The 25,330-nt window shown below is 32.9% G+C and overlaps 1 protein-coding gene across 1 annotated transcript; it reads right to left on the reverse strand.

Annotated features, from left to right (window-relative positions):
• Nucleotides 1-5,120: 5,120 nt before the first annotated feature.
• LOC117212823 (aminopeptidase N-like) lies at nt 5,121-24,410 on the reverse strand. The gene is made up of 11 exons (XM_033457882.1): nt 23,489-24,410; nt 22,635-23,081; nt 21,935-22,118; nt 21,505-21,664; nt 15,947-16,028; nt 10,615-10,964; nt 8,711-8,988; nt 7,837-8,030; nt 6,934-7,239; nt 6,756-6,834; nt 5,121-5,886 (listed from the first exon to the last, which is right to left on the reverse strand). The coding sequence occupies exons 1-11, from the start codon at nt 23,965-23,967 to the stop codon at nt 5,674-5,676; spliced, it is 2,772 nt and encodes a 923-aa protein (XP_033313773.1). The 5' UTR covers nt 23,968-24,410; the 3' UTR covers nt 5,121-5,673.
• Between the last annotated feature and the right edge of the window lie 920 nt (nt 24,411-25,330).

Genomic DNA, 25,330 nt, shown 5'->3' on the forward strand with positions numbered 1-25,330 from the left:
GAGGACACCGGAGACCTTCCCTCTGGAACTTCGGAAAATCCGTAAAATTGTAATTAAAGTTTACAGCTGTAATTAAGCGATTTGCTATCATTGTACTTGTTTGCGATTTGTGATAATAAACTTGGGCTCGGGGCGACAGTCAGTCGCCGAACGTAGCCGCGGTCACGGGATGAACGCTTTGTCTAACAAAGGCATGGAGTAATTCTATAACTCTCTTTAAAAAGGAAATAGTTGTAACACTCGACAGTAAACATTCCAACGGTTTCTGTCCCGTGGCTCGCCACACGCAGACGCTATTCTTCGAGTAAGATGATTGCCAGATGTCGATGCGTCTCCGCAGTACATGTTCAGCTAGCCTGAGGGCCCGTTATAAATCTTAAGATTTAGCTAACTAAAGTCCTTCAAACAGACAAACAGTCTTTGTCCCAACTACGAGAAGATAGAGGAGACCTATTTTTCAACGAACGACGTCTCCCACTAGCAACTTTCTCTCGAGGATATAGAAATTGACCAATTAGCAGCAACGCCAATTTCCCTTACTTTCTGAACGAAGGATGTCCTCGACGAATCCGATGATCTCGTGTCCTTAGACACATCCCATCATAGTTTTCCTCGGTAGCATCATCGGGACGGAGATTCATTCTTTTTTGCGATCTCATCGACGAAAAGTAACGCCTTACGGTTCGTGAGTGTTACACGCTTGAATTAGTGTAGTGAGCAAGTAGATCTATCATCCCGTTGGCCGCGGATTCGTTATTGAACCTAAGACCAATATCACTACTATCGCGAGTGTCCAACCGCCACGGTTGATTGTCAAGCCTGTATTATCCATACTTGTGTTAGCAAACCGTACCTTTGTTATACCACGACGATGGCCAGTTCCAATGAAGATTTATCCAACGCCCACAATCCTATTGCTGTCCCCTCTCCGACATATAAATTGGGCCACCATATAAAATAACACAATGTTCTTTACCATTTATTGAGATACAATAATACTTTGATAACATAAATAAAAATTTCGTACGAAACAATATTGATTAACTTTAATCCTTCTGTCATTTGATATCTTGGAATATATTTTATGACCAAGTGTACTAGGAATTAAAAAACAATACCGATAATAGCCAGGAATTTGGGACCCAAGTTCTGCAATTATGGAGAGGTAGAAACGATTTTATTCTTCGAAAGTGAGATCTTAGACATGCCAAACGTAGAAAAAGACAATGCGAGTGAAAGAGAAGAAATTACTGAGAGTCGAAGCGTTCGGTAAATTTCGAAGCGTTTCGGTTCGCGAGGTACTTTTTCACATATCTCGAAGTAAACTCGGCGCGAAGGGGGCTTATGAACGGTTCCAGGGCCCCTTTCGCCATGCACCAAGTACGGCGGTACGAATCCGGCACTACTCGACGCCCTTTCCTGGAGAGCGCGGGGCGCCTATGAAGGTTTCCTCCACGGAGAAAGCAGTACTTTTTTGGTACTTTTACAAAGTACCATTATGTGCTATTTTGTAAGGTACTATTTAAGGTACTATAAGGTACTATTTTATATAAACAATTAGGATGACTTGTTATTATTGCATTGCAATTACTTACCCATTTTAAAGGTACTACAATATTAAAGATAATTTATGAAAATCAAATTGGAAAGTGCGTTTATTTTTACAATAAACTATATGTATCAACTCTAACTACAAATTGGTAGATTCAGTAAAAATTATGAGTAATATTACGAATAATAGTTTGTTACTAGTACTTTATGACAGGATAATTTGGAGATTTGACACTCAGAATTTTTTATTTTTGTTCACTGACCAACACACTATGCCTTGGTGAGATTTTTTGAATTAAAATGAGACCAAATATAATACTTTTATAAAATCGGATAATGTGACTATTTGAAATCATATTTAAAAATTTACTATTGGAAATAGTATTCATATATATACTTTTATATAAAATTTACTATAAAATTTTATAACAATTTGTGTTTGATCTCATTTTAATTAGGAAAATGTCGTTAATATGTTAATGAAATTTATATTAACTACAAATTTAAAATAAAACGGTCTCATTGTGATATTTGTGTTAGATTACTGATGTGAAAGCCAAAGTAACCATCTTTCGAGTGTCCAGAATCTAAACAATATTTAAGGTCTGTCATGTCTGCCCTGAGGGAAGATAGAGGGGGCCCTGGCGTTTCCTACTTCCAGGGCGTAGTTGGGATGTATCTCACGAACCGGAGTATTATCTACACTGACCGGGGTAGAGAAGTGGTTAGCAAGGCCCCGCAAGGGTCTGTACTAGGCCCACTCCTCTGGGACCTCGCATATGACGAGGTGATGCCTCTGGACTCGGCACTGACGTGCTACCCAGAAATGGCATGCGTGGCCTCCATCAGAGGATTGGGGCTGGAGCTGTCCCTTGAGAAAACCGATCACGGGGCCTCTCCAGCAGAGTACCGCCTGATTCTAGGCTGGGGTTTTTAATTGAAAAGAAACAAGGGATATTTATAATCTGGTTAATCCAGATGTAAGACAGCATATTGTACCGATAATTAAAGTATTATCTACTTAACAGATTTGCCTCGTCTAGTTAATCCTGCCTATTGATTTTCCAGATAAGGTTATCAAAAATAATTTCTCGTTTATATATGTCGCGCAGAACAATTCAAACATCCACTAAAAACTTTTCCACATTTTACTAATTTACGACTTAAGTATAACCTTACTAATTTCTAAGGCTTCTATTATTCCATTTAAATCGATACTTATAAATATCTCTGAGATTATTCATAATACTGAAAAATGTTTCAAACAAAAGCTAAATTGGGGACGCGTAATTTGATGTCAATAGTTTATTGTAGGTAGAAACATAGAGGACATATGAAGCTCACCTTTACTGTTTTTAATGAAATTATATATTCTTTAATACATGAATCGTTCCGTCTTGATATTCCCCGTGAAAAGTTATCAACCTATTTATGTTGGAAAATTAATAATTTAGCAGATATGTTAACTTGTATTTTATAAAATTTAGTCTACGAAGTATAAAGGAAGGCAAGTATAAAAATAGTGCTTTAGATTTTTCATTGTCTTTCTCTTTTGAGAACAAGAAGAATTAGTTCAATTTTTGTGATTTACTTCTATCTATAATAGTATTAACTTCATGAAAATAAACTAGATGATTTATTACTATTTTACGCAAAGTGGCGTTAATTTACTTTATGCTTTATCATATTCTTACATAGTATGAATACATATATTCTATTATCTCTATAGAGAATGTATCATAGTATGTGGGACCGACTTCAGGAGTGAAGAAGAGGCATAATGAAAAAGGTTCATATGAACATGTGTTCTATCTGACCTTGTTTTAACTTTATAGTCACTATGCACAAAAAATATATGAAACTTTTTGTACAAAAGTGAGTTTTTAGAGCAGATATTTTAAAAAATGTACCAAAAAAGTGGTAATTTTTGCTATATTGAATTTCCACGCACTTAGCATAAACTTTTCAGGTAGAGCAATACGAAATATTTATTTTCTACAATATTTGGCAGCGATTTATCTAAGAACGTTCCGTTAGATCAGGTCAAATTCATCCCAATAGCTCTAGTGAGCAGACTATATTATTTATCGCCACTGTATATTGTTGCACTATAAGGTCTTTCAATTTCTTTTGTAGGATATTGGACTTGTTGCATCATTTTTTCATAGGATGTAGTAGGATGAAATTTTGCTATCACCGATGCTATATTTCTAAAAACATATCTGCAAATGTCTCCGTAATCAGAGACAGTTGCAGTTCTCCTTTTTATTCTTTTTAAGGTAACGATGAAATTAAAAAGCTGTTGCTCTAATAAGATTAGTTATTGGGAGTTTAAACACCTTTGCTTGTACTTCCGTTATTACTTGTTGACACTTGCTTGTAAACACGTTTTATCTCTACGAAGGTTCGACAGAAACTCCTTCAATTCCCATATTCTATTAAAGATATATTATACACATATAACTTTTATTATAGTTATTTTTTAATTATAACAAATTTAATCAATTTCACTTGCAGAACGAAAAAAATGTATAAACTAAGAAACTACCTGTCAAAGGTAAGTACCACTTTCACCCCTCGCTTTATCCATTTCTCCCGCAAATTATTATTTTAAAAATATCAATTTTTTTATTGTCGTTTTTATAATTCTCTTTTTTTAATTTATTTTTAATTTAATTTTTCTCATTTAAATATCTTGCTGTAATTATTATCATACAGGTTAGGGCGGAAATCGTAACACTACGGGGCAAGGGGTGATTCTACATAAAATACTAAGAAAAAATTTTGACATAACGCTTTTTCATCCAAGACTCTGTTTTCAAGAAAATCGAGTTTGAAAATTTGACAAGTATATCTAAATTTGGCCTAATTCTCGGATTAAAGAAGAATAAATAGTCGATAGGAGTTTAAACTACATGTGAAAATAAGTAAAAAATGTAGAATAAAATTTTCTCGTCTGATGCTTTATTTCTTCAAGAAAGATAAATTTGAAAATATGTCATGCGTGTGTATCAGATCAGTTCGTAATTAAACATCTTTAAAATTTATTTTCTTGAAAATGAGATTTTAAACGGAAAGTATTCTTTAATATATTAAACTGATTTTTACATGTATGATAATCTCGTATTAATTAGTCCAGTTGAAGTATACTTGACAAATTTTCAAACTCGATTGTCTCTGAAACGAAGCGTCATATGCAAAATTTGTATTCTATATGTTTAACTTATTTTTTCATATAGATTCATCCCGTGCTCGGTTATTTTTATGATTTCCGATCCACTCTGTATAAGAGATCGTTACATTAGCAATTATACCATAATCATTGTTGCGAGATATCTCGGGAATCACATAGAAAAGACGTAGTACCCGGACAAGTTGAAGAGTTAAGAAGTTGGAATCAGCCAGAGTTAATAAGGCTGATGAAGGCAAAAGGTTAAAATTATACATGTACATTGTCTTATTCCGAGCGAAAATATGAAATTATAAAAGTCACTCAATACTTTATTTATTCTTAAGTCTCTTTATCATATACCTATATTCATACAGTTACAATATTATTTGTAATATTATAAAATATTAAGTTATTAAACACTAACTGGAGTTTTAAGTAAATGACATAATACCTATATACATACATGATTGTACCAATGCATAACGCATGTAAGAACATTTACTATACAAATTATGCATCTTAATTAATATGTAACATATTTCTAAACAGCTTCATACGATTAAAGTTACTATTTATATTTCATGTTATAATGATATTCCTTTTCTTTGTTAATATTATTGTAAATAGATTAACTTGTACGAATCAAATAAGAAAATCCGGAACGACATTCAGATTTCACTCTTTATTAAATATTTTTTAACGTAATATAAAAATATGTTTGGACCAAATAGGTTTCCTTACAATCACATTAAATTATAAAAATATTCCACATCTTCATGGATTGTATATTACATCTCTCTATCGAATTATTGATTCCATGATCGTATTAATGCATTCTATACAGATGATCATTCTCGATTTGTTCTAATACTTAATTGTATTTTTATGTGACTCGGTTGTTCGATGAACCAATTGAATACATTCTAACTACAGTTCAACTGAATAAGTTTTTAGTAAAATCTGGTAATAAATATTGAGAATATAATGAGAAGCGTTGCAAACGTGAGCGAACTGGAGGAGTTGAAATAGTTCCTGTGAGTGTACAACCAGTTCTCAATGGTTTCTTGATGGACGTTAAGCCATTCCAAATTTCTGGTTGCCTTCAATAAGATAGTCTGAAGAGTGTCTGGTTTCAATCTCTCCTTCGCCAAAAACATAATTAACTGTCAAGTAAAAAATGATTGCATACTATTAATTATCAATAACTGGAGAAACTTACTCAAAATGATACATACTGCTTAGGCAAATATACAAGTTACTCGTTCAAAAGTTAATAAACGAACGATTGTTAACTACTTAAGTACTAAGCAAATTTCATAATTTTTATAGATATATTTACTAGTATGAAGTTTAAGTTACGACTATATAATGGAAAACCACAAGGAAGGAATATAATCAGCAATTATAAATCTCAATAACCAATTATTGAATATTTAAAAAATGTTGAATGCTATAATTTTGAATATATCCTTGATTATAATTATTTATAATATTTCATAAATCTGTTACCTATTTTGAGGACCTTTATATCTTTTGATATATCAACTCATCATATTTTTTACATGTGCTTTTACGTTATAATTATGAAACTTTCTAATACTACGACAATTGTGAATAGCACGTTTAAACATTTGTTCGTATAAGTTTTCTTCGGATTCATTATGTATCTCTTTTCACTGTTGGCTATTGTAATAACGATTTTTTGTAAGAACATAATAACCAAAGTATACGTCAAATATATTGATTAGCCATCTTGTCCTTTTCAATTCTACTCTTATCATATAAAAATGATTGAAAACATTTATAAGTTAGATCAGACAAAGGAAACGTATGAGTGCATGAAGAAAGACAATTAGAGCATATTTCCATAAGGAAAAAGAAAAATTATATTAGAGGCTTTGTTAAAATTCATTTTGTGATAAAGACCGACCAATGCATTTAATTAAAGTAAAAAGAAATAAGATAGGAATAGAAATAAAGTTTTAAAGCTAATATATTTTAATTAAACGTTATCTTAATTAATTAAACGTACCTGTGTAAATTGATCCTTATTTGTAATTGCGCTTGCAATTATGTCAACACTCGATTTGATGACGTCTTCGGCTTTGTTCCTGAAATCAAAAAGTTCTATAGATTATACCGAATCAATCACACCTCGATATTATTTAATCGGATTCTCAACGATGAAAACAAATCCAATTGTCAATTACAATTTTTTTATCTTCTCAATTTCGTTAGTCAGCACTTCCAGAGCAATGCTGACACCCTTTGCATTCTGAGACACTACATTTAGAACTGCATTATTAAATGTCACAGTTGCATTTTCCTGAATGGACATGTGCAAGTATTCCTTCAGAAGATCTACTGACTCGGAACAAGCCAAGAGAGAAAGTAAACTCTTTTTTTCGTCTTCGTCCTTTGTTTTCAACAATTCGGTCAGAGTGTAGTTCCACACTTTTTTATTTGCAGATCTTATTCCATCGCAAAGAATATTGTTTTTCAAGTCAATGTCAAATCTGTAAATAAAGTAATTACTTTTTTTGCTAAATAATTCATCTTGCGCTATACATACTGACTATCTCAATATCGGCAATATCATTTAATCCTGCTTCGATCCATTTTTTGTGACTCAACGTCTTGCTTTCGTTTCAATCGAAAAAAAGGGTTTCTAATGTTTCAAAGAAACTTTTAGCATGCAATTGAAAACTGGAATAACGCATACTAATTAACGATTATTTCTCTCAATCATAAGAAACATTCTAGCGATCGGAAATGATATAGAAAACGGAATACAGTCAGGAATTTATATTATATACATATCATATATTATATATATATCATATACATATATTATATATTTATATGTTATGTATATACATATATATTCTTTAATTTTCTTTTACTATCGCGTGGTACATAAGTTTTCGTATAATTATAGCAATCGTCATGATTCAATAAAATGCATTTACGTTTAACAATTGGAAAACAATATAATCGCAAGATTTGAAAATGATATACACCATCGATAAATCTTCATTTATTGTGAATAAGTTAACGATAAAAGGTAAGGAAGATTAAAAAAGAAACAAATGAGAGCAAATATAGCAACTTACGATCTACTGGAATTACTTAACCATGCGTTGAACTCTCTGTTGGTATAATCTTTGCATTCGTCAACGCCAGCTCTGCAGGCCCATTCCATTGCGTTTATCCTAAGAAGTTTCACAATATCAAGTTCTTCGCCTTTCTGATATGGCTTATACCTCACTTGACTCGTCACGGATTTCATTATTTTTCGAATATAACTCTGCAACGAGTTTGAACTTTTATTTAAACAGAAATAGAAAAATTGGTTACATTAGAGTAAAAAGATCTTTCGGAAGGAATATAATATGTGCATCCTTTTTATTACGTACATTCGATTTTTTCTGCCTATTATCTTTTGTGTAAAATTGCCTACTGTCTGTTTTAAAATAGAAAACGTGCAAGACCGTAAATATTATGAATGAACATGATATGTAAAAATCTATAAAATATCCAAAGTACAGTACTCGGCTTAGTATTTAATAGGTAAATTAAATTTCTGTCTGGGTCTTAATCCTTTAGTTGTGTTCATAAAAATATGAATTTGCATAAATATTCGGAGTCTGCTTATCATAGAATGATTGGACAAAAATTACACTAGAAAAGATCGCTTGTAGGTATTTTTTATCGTGTGTATAATAATATATGACTACTATATTATTTAGTCAATTAAAAACTTAATTTTTAAAATAAACTAAATTAATAATTCTATAAATTAGAAATAATTAAAAATTTCTCTATCATCAATAGAATTGCCGTTATTAATATAACTATTATGGAAAAATAGTTCATACCTACTGGACTTATATAATAACTTATATAATTACCAATATGAGTAATACATATATCTGAAATTATGAATTGAAATATTTGGATTCTTTAAGTCGTATTATATATGCATACCATAAAATTATTATATTGTACAGAAGTACGTAACATGTTGTGCAAAAATTGCATATTCCTGAAGGTCGTTTGCCAAGGCACGTAATCTGTTTCTCTCTCAAGGTAAAGTGTGAGTGTCAATGCAACCCTATAGTTCAATCGGTTAGTGCGAGCCATGTTTAAGGCATCATCGATTAACTGAGCACGGTTTACGACGTGGATATTCTCATAGTTATCCGAATTCAACTGCATCGATAACAGTTTCCACATTTCTGGCTCATAGTTCACGCGATAATAACCTAAAAGAAACCGAGCAACTACTAATTAAAAAATAAAAGTATGTATGTGTTATTCATCTTGCAAAAGATTAGACCAATTCAGATATATTTATAATAACGGTTGGCTTAATTATCTTGCACGCTTTTTAAAAAATTTAATTAATTATTAATATAATACATACACATATTTTTATAACGATGAGATATACTTTTACGGTATAATAAATATTTGAAATTTTTTACAAAATAGTTAAACCATTAAAAATTGATGATTTTTCAGACAATACAATTATAAATTAAGAACATGTTGTAATTGTTTGATTTATATATTAAAATATTAAATTATTATGACATTTAAAGCTACGATAATTATTATTGTATTGAAATATTTATAAGAATACTTTTTCAAGATTTGTAAGCTTCCTAGCTCGAAATTTAAATTTGCAATTCTTACAAAGCTACATAATAATAAACATGTTGTTTCTAACTATTACATAAACATGTTGTTACTAACTATGTAAAGATTTCATAAATTTTCACAGCAACTATATTTTACGAAATTGAAAATTCATTCAATTTAAGTTGCAATTATTGGTGCGTAATTAAATCACTATAAGTTCCTGCATAAAAATAGTTTGTTTTTTCTACGCAGTAACTTAAGCATCAGTTTATCATTCAAAAAGTTAAAATTATTTTGTATTACATATGTTTTAGTTAATAGTTTCAAAACAGTTATGTATTAAATTTTCTTCAAATCTATTTATTAAAAAAACACTTATATTCTATTTATCGTTTTACAGGGCAAAAGATGATATTAAAAATGGACAATTTAATTTTTGTTAGAGGAAAAATAGACAATAAATAAATAAAGAATTAGAAGATTCACTGACTAAATATTACTTCCTAAATTCTTGTTTCAAGATCAGTAATTTGATCGTGTATATGAGTATATGAATTTTTAATTCAGTCTTTCTAGTACTACAATAGTTATACTACAGAAGCTTGATTATTCGAAATATATAACCATGAAACGCGCCATTTCTTTATTTCTCACATTAATCGTATCAGGATATTTATTATTTTTAAGCATATTTCATCCTAAAATGAAAATTATTGATGTTAAACCTATAGTAATAAATTTTAATATATGTATATTCAGTATATTTCATCCATATAAATAAAAAAATTCATTAGATCTTTGGAATACTTGAATTTTTATATAGTTTGTTTTATATGGTATATTTCCGCTTTGGAACTATTTACGTATTCAATTTGTTACGAGTTCGAAAATATGTTATGTTGGGTAGAAATTATGCGAAATCATAGATAATGTGACGAATATAGTGCCCAATAAACCTAAAATGAAATATGTTATTTCATGTATTACTACTGCTGTATTAATATTAGTTGTTGTAATTTATTAGTTGGAAGGAAATGGCCTCATACTTTTTAACAGGGTTATATTTTCAACTACGTATTCTATAAATATTAAAACTAAATAGGATCAAAACCCTACAATGAAAATGTATTGATTTCATTGTTATATTTTAATCTTACAAGGAATCACCCCAAAATCTCCCATTAATTGATGATGATAATCATAGTCTACTGTACTAGACATTTTTAAATATAGCCAATATTACACACCTGCTTGTTGTGTATTCACAATAATCCATCCCTCTGCCTTATTAAACTTTATCGTTTCATTACGGCCTGGTTTTAACCATATAATTGGAGTTGTATTATTAAAGTTCATGCTAGACGAGTTGACGTAAGTTATAGGCACCCACCAGTTTGCGTCATTTTTAGTTTCATAAAATGAAAATCGTTCTTGACTTAACTGCAGTTCATCGTCATGGTTTCGCTTTACATTCACAACCGGATATCCTGCGTTGTTCACCCATCCGTCCATGATTTTCCCGAACGAAGCTCCATCCCATTTTTTATTTTTTCCAAGATGCTCGAAAAGATTTGTCGAATTAGCAACATGCAGTGCACTGGAAAAATTGTTATCTCCCGTTAATATGATTTGTAGGTAAAACAAAAGACTAAAACTTTAAAAACCAATAACAAACATATGTAAATATCTTCTAAATGAAAAATGTTTACAAATATTTAATTTTTATTTGGGAAGTGTATATGACTGTAGAGTCACAATGACAAAAATCTTATTTTTATAAGTTATTGAACGATACTCTAAAAATTTTTGTCGTATTCTTTCAGTTCATAGCGTAAATTACCTATTTTGTTTAAATACTATCAAATCATTTTTTTATTGATCTTATTGAGCACAGAAAATACATGTGCTTCTTTTGGATACATATATCCCATTAGGTTTGTCATTTTTATGCTTAAATCGAGGTTGTAAATGTATATTTTAATCGCCAAAAAGGTACTAAAAAAGGAGTAGTATCGGAAGACTTGCGAAAAATGCTAAATATACATACATATCTACAACATGTATGAAAGCAGAATATGGGAATATGTCAAAACAAAGGACAAATACAATCTGTCTGACTTGCGAGATTCCCCTTTGCAAAATATTCTGTACAAAATATTATGTATAATAAGAAATGATAGATTTATAAATATGTATATCTATACATATATGTCGGAGATGAAAAAACACCGGAGCCTTTGGAATTTTGGATAATCCTGCAACATTGTAATCTAGAGTCTACTATAGCTGTAATTAAACAATTGTAGTTATTCAATCCGATCGTAATTGTTCGCGAGTTGTAATAATGAGCTTGGGCTCGAGGCGACAGCCAGTCGCCGAACGTAGCCGCGGTCACGGGATGAACGCTTTGTCTTACAAAGGTATGGAGTAATTCTATAGCACTCCCTCTCTTTTTTTTTTATTTATTTATTTGGATTTTACAATTTGTCCAGTAGGATATTTGGTAAAATGTTGTAGCTGTATACTAATATAACATGTGGGTGGCTACCCCCAGCGGGGTACCATCATCGTGTTTGTTAGGTTATATCTTTTGTGAGATCTGTTGGGTGTTTCCCTTTTAATCTTCTTTTTATGCTTGATGTGTCGACCGTTTCCGCTGCCAGCCAGTTTGGGTGCGTTGCTATTTATTCTCCGTACCTTCTTGCACTTTTGTTAATCTCCTTCTTGTCCGTTGGTATTCCCAGGTCTTTCCGAATGTCTTCGTTCCTAACGTACCATGGCGCGTTTACTATTGTTCTGAGTATTTTAGATTGCGTTGCCTCTATTTTGGTTATATGGCTCATTGCTGCTGTTCCCCATAGTGCTATTCCGCAAGTCCAGATTGGTTTTATGACCATTTTATATATTTTTAGTTTGTTTTCTATGCTTAGTTTGGATTTTCGACTTGTTAGCCAGTACATTTGTCTCCTTACCATCTGTATTTTGTCTATTGTTGCTTTAATATGCTGTTTCCATGTGAGTCGTGTATCTAAGTGGAGTCCTAGGTATTCGACTTGCCTTGTTTGTATTATGTGTGTGCCGTTTAGTACAATGTTTGGTGGTTTCTGTTTTCGCAGTGTGAATGTAATGTGTTTGCATTTTTCGGGGTTTGCTTTGATTTGTTTTGCTTGAAGCCACTTTTTTAGTTTTGTGATATGTTCTTGTAGTAATGTAATTGCCGTTGCAGGGTTAGTATGCTTGACTAGTACCGCTGTGTCGTCCGCGAATGTCAGTATTTTGCTGTTGGTAGTTATTGGTATGTTGGCCGTGTATACTGTGTATAACATTGGTCCCACGACGCTTCCTTGCGGAACCTCTGCCTTGATGTCTTTGACTTCGGAGTATGTGTCCTTGATTTTTATTACGAAGTTTCTGCTGCTTATGTAGAATTTTATCAATTGGTATATTTGCTCCGGGAATTGTTTCCTGATTGTTTGTAGAAGACTTTCATGGTTTATTTTGTCGAATGCTTTCTCTATGTCCCTAAAGAGGGCTGTACAGTATTGCTTGTTTTCTAGTGCTAGTATTATTTCGTTGACCAGTCTGTGCATTGGCTCTATAGTGGAGTGTTTGTTTCTGAATCCGAATTGGTGATCCGGTATTAATTTTTCCTTCTCTATTATTGGTTTTATGCGGTCGTAAATTACTTTCTCTCGTATTTTAGAGAACACAGGAAATAATGATAATGGTCTGTATGATGTAGTTTGATGTGGGTCTTTGCCTGGTTTAGGTAACATTATGATCTGTGCCAGTTTCCAAGGTTTAGGAAAGTATTGAATTCTTAGTATTGCGTTAAATATTACTGTGATTTGTCTTATCGCTTTTGGCGGGGGGTTTTTCAAGATTTTGCCATTGATTAGGTCGATACCTGGTGCTTTATTATTTTTTGTTTTCTCGATTATGTTTCTAATTTCTTGTGCTGTTGTTTTAGGTATGGTGTAGTGTTTGTCAGTGGATATACTAGTGGTTAGCGCATCCTCGTCTGTATGATTATTATGGTTGCTGTTATTGATATTATGTGGTGTAAATGTGTTGCATAGGTGGTTGGAAAATTCTTCAGCTTGCTCTTCGTTGCTTCTTGCCCATGTGTTATCTGCTCTTCTGATTGCTGGGACCATTTTTATTGTCTCCTTTATTTTTTTTTTTTTTTTTTTTTTGTGGCTTTCCATAGTGAGTAGTTGTAGTTCTCGTGTGCAGATAGTGACTCAATGAACTTTATGAACTCGTTGTTGTTGTGCTCTTTTATTTTGTTTTTTATTTCCTTCGCAAGTTTGTTTAGGTGCTTTTTGTTTTCTTTTGTTTTATGTTTTTGCCATTTTGCTTTCGCTTTTCTTTTTTCTCTAATTTTTTCGAGGATGTCTAGTGGAACTGTTTTTGTTTGTCTGTTGGTTGTTTCAGGTATAGTGGTTGCCCTTGCTGCTTCTTGGATAGTTTCTGTGAGTGTTGTTACTGCTTGATCGATGTGTTCAGGTGTTTTCAGTGGGATGTTGCAGCTGATTTTGCTCTCTATTATTTCTTTGAATGTTTGCCATTTGGTGGTTTTATTGCATAGCTTCTCTGTATGGTCGGAGCTAAGCTCGAGGCTGGGTGCTATGTTTAGTTTATTTGCGTTTAGTCCCTTTGTAACTGCAAAGTCTAGCAGGTCAGGTATTTTGCTCAGGTCTGTCGGCCAGTATGTCGGTCTTCCTGTGGATAATATATTGAGGTTATAATTTCTGATGTATTTTTCCAAGCTTCTGCCTCGAGGTATGGTGATTCTTGATCCCCATAGTGTCTGCTTTGAGTTATAGTCTCCTGCTGCAATATGCTTGTCACCTAAGTGTCGGAAGTAGTCTTCCCACATTTGCGTTGTGATTTTTTGTCGCGGCGGTACGTATACTGCTGACAACTGCAGGTGGTGCTGTTAGTCTGTACGGTAACGGTGGTTGCTTGTATATGTTCCTTACTGACCTGGCTGTGTAGGTGATGTTTAATGTCGTTTTTTATTACTACTGCCGTCCCTCCGTGTGCTTTCCCTGAGGGATGCTTGATGTCGTATATGGTGTAGTGCGGTATTTTTATGTAGCTTTTTATTGTGAGGTGTGTTTTTGAGACGAGTAGTATATCGATGTTATTGCTGTACAGGAATGTTTTAGTTTCTAGGGCCCTTTGTTGTAGGCCGTTAAAGTTCCAGGCTGCTATTTTAAGCGTGTCTATTTTTATTTTTTGCTCATCATGTTAGTAAGTAATTATAACATGACTGTTATCTGCTGTATTTGCTGTCTGAGGAGTTCGTTTTGCTCGCTTATCATTTTTGTGAGTATTTCGGTGTTTTTTATGGAATGTTTTATTAGCTCTTTGATTTCTGTAGCGTCGTTGCTGTGGTTGTTCTGTTCTTGATTGTCTGGGGGTGACGACTTGCGCGTAGCTTCGGTTTCTAGCGGTGTTGGTGTTAGTGTGGTTATTGTTCCTTGCGTGCTATGTTTTTGGTGTTGGCGTAGATTCTGTGTTGTCCTGTTGCGTGTGGAGATTGTTGTGTGTTCTGTTACGAAGCGGCGGAAGAAGCTTGCTTTGGAGTTGCTTTCTTACTAGACAACCTTTGTAACTCGCTGGGTGATTTCCACCGCAATTGTAACATTTTACGTCGTTTATTTTTCCCGTGTGTGGGCAGTTCGCTGTTAGGTGCTTTTCTGCGCATTTGACACACGCCGGGTTCCTGTTGCAGTAATTTTTAATGTGTCCATATTGTTGACACCTCATGCATTGTGGTATGTCTTTTTTGTGCCTGGGTGGCTCGACTGTGATTAGTGTGTTTAAGATTTTTTTAATATCGAAAATTTCCTTGTTGTCATATATATACATATGTATATATATATATATATATACATATACATATATATACATATACATATACATATATATATATATATATATATATATATATATATATATGTCGGAGATGAAAAGACGTCGGGGCCTCTTTCTTTTGGAATTTTTGGGAAGATCCCCAATACTTTAGACTAGACTATTTATTATAGCTGTACTTAAATAATAAAACTTAGAAGTAGTTGTTTATGATTTAATCCGATTATGTTTGCCCGAGATTTGTGACGGTGGGCTTTGGCTCGAGGTGACACAATTGGTCGCTAAACATACCCACGGTTACGGGATGGACGTTTTTACCTAACAGAGGTATGGAATAGTTGTATAACTCTCCTTAAAAATATAGTTGACCCGAGGGGTACAGAAAGGTACAGAGAAGTCAGTAAGTTGAGTTCTATTTGTACTGTAGACAAGTAAGTTTAGTTACACTTGAATTGCGGACACGTAAGTTCAGTTTGACTTAGACTTTGGAATTCGTTATTGAACATTGTCATTAGCATCTTCAGTATCTAATCGCCACAGTTACTTGTCAAATTCTGTAATAATCATATTTGTACCAGTAAATATCATTTATATTGTATAACAACAATGGCTAATTCAAATGAAAATTCGTTACACGCCCCTAACCACAACGAGAACTCGACATATATATCATATAAATGACTTAAATATACGTACTTCTGCTTAAGGTATTCCTTTAAACCCTCGTGGAAAACGTTTTCTGTCAAGATGTGTGACATCATTCGAATAACTGACCCCGCTGCAAAGACATGGATATACATTAGAGATTGGTTTTTAATAATTCATGATTATTATTCAATAGTGATTATTTATGTTTATTATTCATTATTCAAAACATGCAGATGTAAACAATATCTAGATTCAAGGATCAAATGATATACATCTGTATATGCATCTAATTTGTCTTTTTTATTTTTAGTTTTGTTAATTACATTGTTATTAAGGATTGCAAAAGAGAAATAGTAAAAATTCTTTTCAATTTAAGCATTTCTCATGTTAAGAAATGCTTCACCAAATGAGTCGCGTATGTTTCATATGTTTTATTTAAAAATTTTGAATAAATTCACCAATAAAAGATATACAATTTGACCCTTCACTGTTCCATCATATGCAAATATGTATATTACGCAGACCATTGTTGACTTATACCATTATTTTTTAAATTACACGATAATCTTCTAACTACAAGGAGCAATGTAAGGTAGCAAATTATATTTATAATAATATTTTAGTCTTTGAATAAATATCCTTGTTCTCAAATACGATTACACTTCTTGGAAAGCAAAAATGATATTTTATAATATCTTTTATAATAATTAAAAAAATATAATTATAATAATAATTAAATAAAATAAAAAAAATCTTTTATAATAATTATATTTTTTAGATTTTATAATATCAATATATTGCAATAAAACAGTAGGTAGGATTCTTTTCCAGTTAACTCTGTATGCGATGTGTGCAACAAATTTTTAACTTATAAATACTATTAACAAATAACGCATTTTGACCATTAATGATTTTTCCAATATATTTATTTTTTCTAATGCTTTGAAACTGGAAGATCCAGCGATTGTGATGTTCATCATTACATTAACGTCTTGAGCTTGGAAAATTATTTCCATTAGATTAGAGAAAATGTTGTCATAAGGACAGAGAGATAGTCAATAAATTAATCTACAATCCTCAAGAAATTCTACATCTAAAGTCCATTTTTCCATTAAAAAGCTAGCTTGCTATTTACAATGTTACATTATTATATTACTGTTAGATTGTTGTTTTTAAATATTCTATTAGTATTACATTTTCATAAAACACTTTTCGACTTTATCATCAAAATAATTTATTTAATGCAATACAATAAACCTACTTTTTCCAATTTTGATGTAGACAAGTTAAGTACTTATTTTTTAAAAATATTTCTCATATTTTTATTGACAAAATATTAATTTGTTTCAATGATTTGCGCTATGTAGGTTGTTATTCTTCTCTTTGAATGTTTATTCTTCATAGAAATTGTTAATATTAATAATTAATCAATTAATTGTCATACTAGTAATATATTCAAGAAATATAATCAACGCCATTCTAATGTATCTTCACTAGCACTCAAAAATATCCTGCAATTTAATTAGAGTATCACAATTGATAATTATGTGTTAATAAATAATGACGACATTCTGGATTAGTATTATATTATTATGACAGGAAAGCTACTTATAAATAACTAATAGATATGCAATCAACTAATTTGATTTGTAGAGTGAAACCGGTTATGATACAATGTTTCAACAAAATTTTTACCAAGACATTATGGAGAGTTTATTTATCCTCAAACTATATACATATGTAAATGTAGTCTGTAGTCCGTAGCTGTAGTCGTAAATGAAATAGAAAAGATTTTTCGTACAATATAGTTGAATGAATTGAAGCTTATAATATAATTTATTCAAGCAATAGTTATTCGAATCTAATAGTTCTTATCTTATTTCAAATTTTATGATACTGTAGTATCGTGGACGAAAGGCCTAAGAGATATCTGGCGAACTATAATATATGTTACGACGCATGGAGCATCTGCATTCTAGTCGACGTTACCTGGCAGCCAGCGGCCGACCTACCTTCTTCCCGACCCTCAATAAACTCGAGGACCCACCATAAATCATCAACTTCTAGCTTAATTGTTTCCACATGTTGCCAAGCAATCTATTTGTCTAGAAGTATTTTCGGTTTATGTCCGGATTTAGGAAAAGTCCTTGATTTTATTAGGCTCTTAAAAATCATGGAAAAAGCAGGTAGGCTGGGAAAACCCAACACATGTCCACCGAAAACGACTGGTTTTTCCCAGGAATGAAATCACCCCCGACCCACGTTGGTGGGAGACTTCCTCATCTCCTTCTGCATTCGCATGGGTCATACCCAATCGGCATCGCGGACGTTTACCCTCACTTCATTGACGAAAGGTGTGAATAACGAATCCGCATTCTTCGTTCAAGGGACACACCCATCCTTAGCTTTCCTCCGACACAGCATCGTCACCGAACAGGACTGATTTCCCATCTTTCGTACAGTCAACATCCTTGGACCGGGTATACACCCGTAGATCAGCAACTACTTCTCCTGCGACATCAGTCAAGTCAACTACTTCTACTACGACATCAAGAGTGCAAGTCAGTCTTCACCAAGGATCAGTTCAAGTCAGTACAAGTCAGTCGTCACCAAAGATCCACTCAAGTCAGTCGAATACAGTCAGTCAACACAACATATCTTCATACGCGACAACACGAACAGAGTCTCAGATCGTACTCATTCGTCGTCAGTTTATATGAACCATTCAATTGTATTACACCGAAGTTGTTGGAGTGTGCAAATATATAATACCTGTTAACAGCAGCGTTATATTCAAGTTAACTACCCTTATTATCCCACAAGAAATAAGGGATCGAACGATTCGTGGTGTCGATTAGTCAATCGTAACGGGAATTTACGACTCCCGTTGGCGCGCTTCCTCGAGATCGCGTCTCCCCACGAACGTGCGAATTTACAATATAAACAATGTCGCGAGAAAGCCGAAGTGCCGATAGGCCCAACAATGTACCTATAACGTCAATTTTATCAGAGGCCACCGCGCAGCCTCAATTACCCCAGAGACCCAACATAAACCTAAACTTTTTAAGTTTATTATTTCTGGTATCTGTTTATGGATGGTCCTTGAAACAGCCTTTAGGTTGTTATCCTTACTAATTACGGGGAAAGCAGGTAGTTACCTAATGGGAAAAACCCAATACTTGACTAACGAAAAAGCTGGTTTTTTCCATAAACGATATTACCTACTAGCCGCGTTGGTAGGAGGCTTTCTCCTCCTATCTTCATTTATTAACATGACCTATAACCAATTGGCATCGTGGATCGTTACCCTCACTTTTTCTAACGGAAGATGCGAACAGCGAATCCGCGTTGTTAATTAAAAAGGGCACACCCACACCGAGCTTTCCTCCATAATGAGACGAGAACACCTAGGGGAAAAATAGACAAAACCATCGAACAGTGAACATCTCTCTGATCAGTGTAAACCTGTACTGTGAAATAATGACAATAGTTGTGTTACGACACAGCTATTTTATTTCATCAACCAACCCTTAAGTTTACGTGACATACCGTCGATCCTTCAATCGAGTAGTTTCGCGGAAAAGGCCTGCGTGGCCCTGGCCATGTAACATCATTCCACATCAGAGACCAGGTCGCACACCGAGGGCAAGATGGCAACCAGATGTCTACACATCCTTACTGCGTACCCTCAATAATCTTAAGGTCCCACCATAAATATTGGCATTTTCATGGTTAACGTCCTTCAGATCAAAAACAAGCATCTTTTATTCCGAGTGTTCTTTACATTTTTGTTTACTACGGGAAGATACGGGAAAGTGAGTTTTCTCGCGTTCGGTATCTTCCGTTAGCAACTTTTTCTCAAGGGCGGTTAGCACCCTTCCTCATCCACCAACCTAGAAAATCAGTTAATTGACAGCGAAGTCTATTTCCCTCACTTTCCTAATGAAAACTTGCCCTTAACAAATCAACTCTTTTCGTGTCCTTAGACCCACCCATCACTAGCTTTCCTCCGCCACATCGTCACTAAACTTGATTGATTTTTCATCTTTCGAACAGTTAACATCTCTTTACCGGGTTTCTACCCTTAGATCAGTCGCCTACTTAATTTATATAAAGTTGCTAGAGTAAAGTGTAATATATATGTGTTAATTCAGTGTATACTAAATTGTGACTATTAAGTGCATAATAAAGTGTAATAAAAAGAAAGTTAATAGTTGTGTTTCGGCTCAACCTTGTTATTTTTATATAATCTGTTGTGAGTTGTGATTTGTGATTTTACGCGATGCTAAGGGAGAAAGACGAATTAACAGTCAGAGTGTTAGTTGAGAAGTTAGAAAGTGTGAGTTGAGAAGTCAAAGAGTGTCAATCGAGAAGTCAGTGTGCAAATTGCGTTGTCGAGAGAGTGTGGTCCGCGTAAGAGAGAACGTTGTATCCGTGATGACGAGAGTTGCAAATTAACTATTTAGTTGTCTAAATTATGGTATATAGTATACATTATTGTATATAGTTCACGTTAAATAACCATCCTTTCCTTTTTAACCAACATCTGTTTAATCCATTTATTGTAAGTAAATTAGTTGTAGTAAAGATCCTACAATACTGTTGGTGAACTTTAAGGAGAATAATTACATTTTACTATTTATTGAGAGATATTTACGAGAAGATGATATATGCTGTTTTTGATCATAAGTTGCTCATTTACTTACTTAGTTTATTAACATTAATTTTCTTCTGTTGCAAATCGGCTAAGGCGTGCGAACACTTAAAATGCTTCATGAAAGTATGTGAACACTTGCCGTAGAAAATTTTTGAAAATTATGGATGGATATATTGTGTCCGTTACTCGAAACTTTTTAAAATTTCATTAATGAAACATAACTACCTGATTATGTTGGTAAAATTTGTAATTAACTCAAAAGTATAATTAGCAGTAATTTATTGCAAGAAATACACTTATTGCTAGTAAAAAATTAATGAACAGCGTAAACAGTGTAATGAATAATTGACTGTTGGAATACTTGGTTAATCTTTGCGAAGCCTATACTTGTAATAAATATTTTGTAACTTTCTATTTAAATATTTTATCAAAAGATCTTTTTATAAATCGTACCAATATAATAATGACAGTCGTATCTCATGACAATGTTTAAAGAAATTTCAAATGTATAATATATTATTTTGTATAATATATTCATACGAATTCATATACTTTCGCGAATTATAGTGTATGTATTGTACTTCATGAGCAATAGTGTGTGTATTTTATTTCGATGATTCTATATGAAAAATTTAAATTCTGTAAAAATTACAAACAGATCCGTTATAAGACGACTCCTAACTATTTATCGTCGAAAGTCTCACCTTTTATCTTTTGCCTGATAATGTTTAGGCCTAAGGTTTAATATATGAATTAATTGATAAGATACGTAGGTACCTATTATCTCTTACCCTTGACATTAGCCAATAAGTAGAAACTGTTGAAACTCACATCGTATTCGTTTATATCTTTTATCTGATGTTAAAAATGTTGCGTCGAACTTTGCTCTTAATATTCTCGAACATATGTATTGGGAATTACTTCTAATAACAATGAGAAAATCTCTTACCTTTCTGATACGCAATATTGTCGAACAAGCTACTAATTTCTTGAGACGTCTTCGCGTTCTTGTTCATGGGACGCGGATTTTCGCCTGCATCTGCAATGAAAGCGTTTCCTTGTATGTTGTCAACGACAAACACTTCGTCTAATCGCCATTCGGGTAGTACCTACAAATATATTACAAATGTACTAGATATGATACAAGAATACGTTTAAAGTACTCGGCGAGAATTTAATGATAAAAGATATACTAGTTGTTAATTGATGTAGAGGTCAGAAACATACATAGAATGTGTAGCTATATTAATAGTCATATAAAATATGAGCAACTGAGAATTAAAATTTTGAATGCAACAAAAATTTATTATCCAGTTTATAGCAATTCCCTTATAACAAATTAATAGAATATAAGTAGAAGATTTATTTATTACACTTACCTTATGAGTAATAATGTATTGGAAGTAGTCTGCAAATCCTTCATTCAACCAAATCCACGTCCACCATTCTGGACTAACTAGATTTCCAAACCACTGATGTGTAAATTCGTGGGCTATAATCGTAGTTATACTTTGCTTCGTACGAGTTGTGGTAACACCGTCTTGATAAAGGAGAGCGGACTCCCTGAAATGAAAAGTTTCGATTGAAGTCTGCCATCAAAAGTATAATATATTTTAAATAGATTTTAATATTGCATTAACTGCAGATCTATACATGAGATATGATTACTTTTAAAATTTATTTACTGTCATTGAGATTTTTACTTAGAATTTTCTTAATCTGGAATTTAGGGCGAGGCTCTTTATATTTGAGACAATTTAAAAGAATGTGTTTAACGGTAGCTTAGCAATTATAAACGTTATTCTAAACAGATTTCTAAACTAGATATGCATATGTATAAACCTCATGTAGACAAAAAGCCATGACATTTGGTTTTCTTAAAAATAAAATTTCTAATTTTAAGAAAGCATACTATTAAAACTCTACTGATATGTTATATGTTTGATTCATCATCCGATCCTAAAAACTCTTATACGCTTTGGTCGAACATTCGATGAGTTCGCCGTTGAAATTTGAACTTTGACCTGTTAAATCGAATTGTGATCTTGACCAACGTTGATTACGGGCTGCAACAATTACCTGTAAGTGACGAGACCCCAATTCTCCATAGCGCCTGCCGAAAAGTCCTTCAGCGATACTTGATCCATTTTTGGTACATAATGGGTGAAATTGATTGCGGTATATTCATTTAAAGCGTCTAGCAATTTTTTACCCTTTTCTAAGGCGTAATGTGTCTGATTCACTGCCTGTGGCTTAGTACACACTCTGAACATGCCATCTTCATTGCATTCATAATTGGAGACTATGAATGCCACTAAATAAGTGGACATCCGTGGAGTTTTTTTGAACTTAGTTGTCTTCATGTCGTTTTCCACTTTTAGTTCTTCAACTGGCATGTTCGAAATCGCATGGTAAGATTTCGGATGGGTTATAGAAATGTTGAAGTGTGCCTTGAAAGCAGGCTCATCCCAACAAGGGAACGCTAACCGTGCACCTGTTGGCTCGAAATGAGTCGCAGCCACATATCTGCAACATGAAAATAAAGTTCTCGAAATGCAACAGTCAGTCGTAATTTTTCTTTACGCTTTATTAACCCCTTAACCTACAACTACAGGTATAGCCCGTAGTACGATGATCGGGCCAAATGTAAATTCTCGAACGTAAATCGTAGGTTAAGGGGTTAAGCGAAATGATGATGTGCAAAATTTTTTTGGCCAATTAGATTCAAAATGAATAATTTAACTAATTTTAAATAATATTACATAACTACCTAACAGCGTTTATTTCTTGTATTGGTTTCTTTTATTTATCATGCGCTTATACTCAATATTATCAAAATTCTTTTGAATATCAATGAAAAATTGCAAAATGAATACAAAGTGAAAAATTTATCTAAGAGATGACTTGCGAACTATATAAGAAGGTATTCTTACATTAGATTGCCATTTTTGTCGGCAGATCTGCTCCTGTAAAATCCTCTTAATTGATCGTTCACGACTCCGGAATAGCTCACAGTAAGCAAGTAGTTGTTTCCCTTCTTAAGCTTGTCATCAAGCATGATAATTAAAAATTCATGTACGTCGTCATATACAGTACTATTCAGCTTAATAGCGGTTTTATTTGAATGGTACAGGCTAATATTCTTTACAGTGAGGTTCTTCATGTTCAGTGTTATTGACCGGACATCCTGTATTTCAGCTACAATGTCGATCTTCACTTCACCGGTAAATTTGAAGTCTGTTTCTGATAAATTTGAATTCAAATTCACTGTCAAATTTAGCTCATAAAAATTTGGCTTGATTTCTACTGGTAGTCTATAGCTTAAATCGTCGACTTGAGAGCTGATCACGTCTCCAAGTAGAAGATTCGGGAACATCAGATTGATAAGGAACAGTATCAATATTCTTGCCATCTTGGATCGATTCGGCAAATAAGCGCATCCACTGGATGACCCACAGTTCGTTTATTTTCTATTTTGTAAAGTATATTATTTATTTATATATTATTATTTCGGCTCGTGAATATTGATGAAATTTCTTTACTCGATTTTACTTGTAAATCACGCGAAACGTTAATTTGGGCGTATGTAATTAAATACTACGCCAGAATCGTTTGTAACTTGCCATAGATTTTCAATGTACACACGTATCTAACGTTTCAGCTCGCTTGCAAATATTTATGAGATACGAATGAGAAGATAATACCGTAAAAAATATAGATGGAATCGTATACGCGTAATCCATCGAATGATTTAGTGATAAGAAGAAAACGTAATAGCTTCCTTAATAGCTCTGATCATTATGACTTTCATATTTCGATCGATATAGAAATTGATATTTTTGTAGCAATGTCTCGAAATCGTCGGAAAAATACGTCAGTCATTAGCTCAACATACCTTACAAATCAATCGCTCAGTCGGCTACGTAAAATGTCAGCTAGGTAGTTACACGTCAACGATTGCCTTATGAAAGCCTACCTCTGCAAGTGTTCATGCTTTATAAGGTACGCATGGACGCGCTATTATCAAAAATATACCTAATTTTTCTAATCTTATCAATTGACGTGTTGTCCCGATCGAAGTTATTATATCGTCGGATAGTGACCAGAAAATGGTTTGTTATATTCACGGAATTTCTTCGAAACGTTCAATTGTAATCTAAAACGCGCGTTTTAATTTAAGGCTTTGCCGATACTGCAATGGATTACAATGCAATACTTTAATATGATTGTTTGTACAAGCATTGATATTAGCAAGATAAGAGCAAGTTCTTAGTAGTTCAGTTCGTTTGGCTCTGTCTTATCGTCAATATCGCTTGAATTATTACATTATGTTAGGTAACTCTCCATCTTGATTTAGTAAAGTAGATAATGTAAATAAATTCTATCGTGATTATTCTATGAAAGAAATATGTTTTACTTTTCGAGTTGTACGTACTAATGTTTAATTCTTATAATATTTCGGTCGGGTTTTGAGTCATTAATTTCTCATCTATCGAGTTAACCGATTGAGCAACAATCAGTAAAATGAGGTAACGCAATATTTTCAACAATCATTCTTTAAAAAACTCGAAAGCACAAAAAGAAATCCTATAATATGGGAAAAAGAATTTATTATAGTGCTATCAATATTTAAACTTTTTAAAATTTTTCAAAATTGTAGAATCTAATAGTACTTAGGTAGCAATTGAAATGGCAAAGAAAATGTTGAAGTAACTACTATAAGAAAAACTTTACATCTTCTCTTTTGTATACACGTGACCTTTTGTATACAGAGA

Source organism: Bombus bifarius, unplaced genomic scaffold (genome assembly GCF_011952205.1).
Source record: "Bombus bifarius isolate JDL3187 unplaced genomic scaffold, Bbif_JDL3187 scf7180000008381, whole genome shotgun sequence".
NCBI lineage: Eukaryota > Metazoa > Arthropoda > Insecta > Hymenoptera > Apidae > Bombus > Bombus bifarius.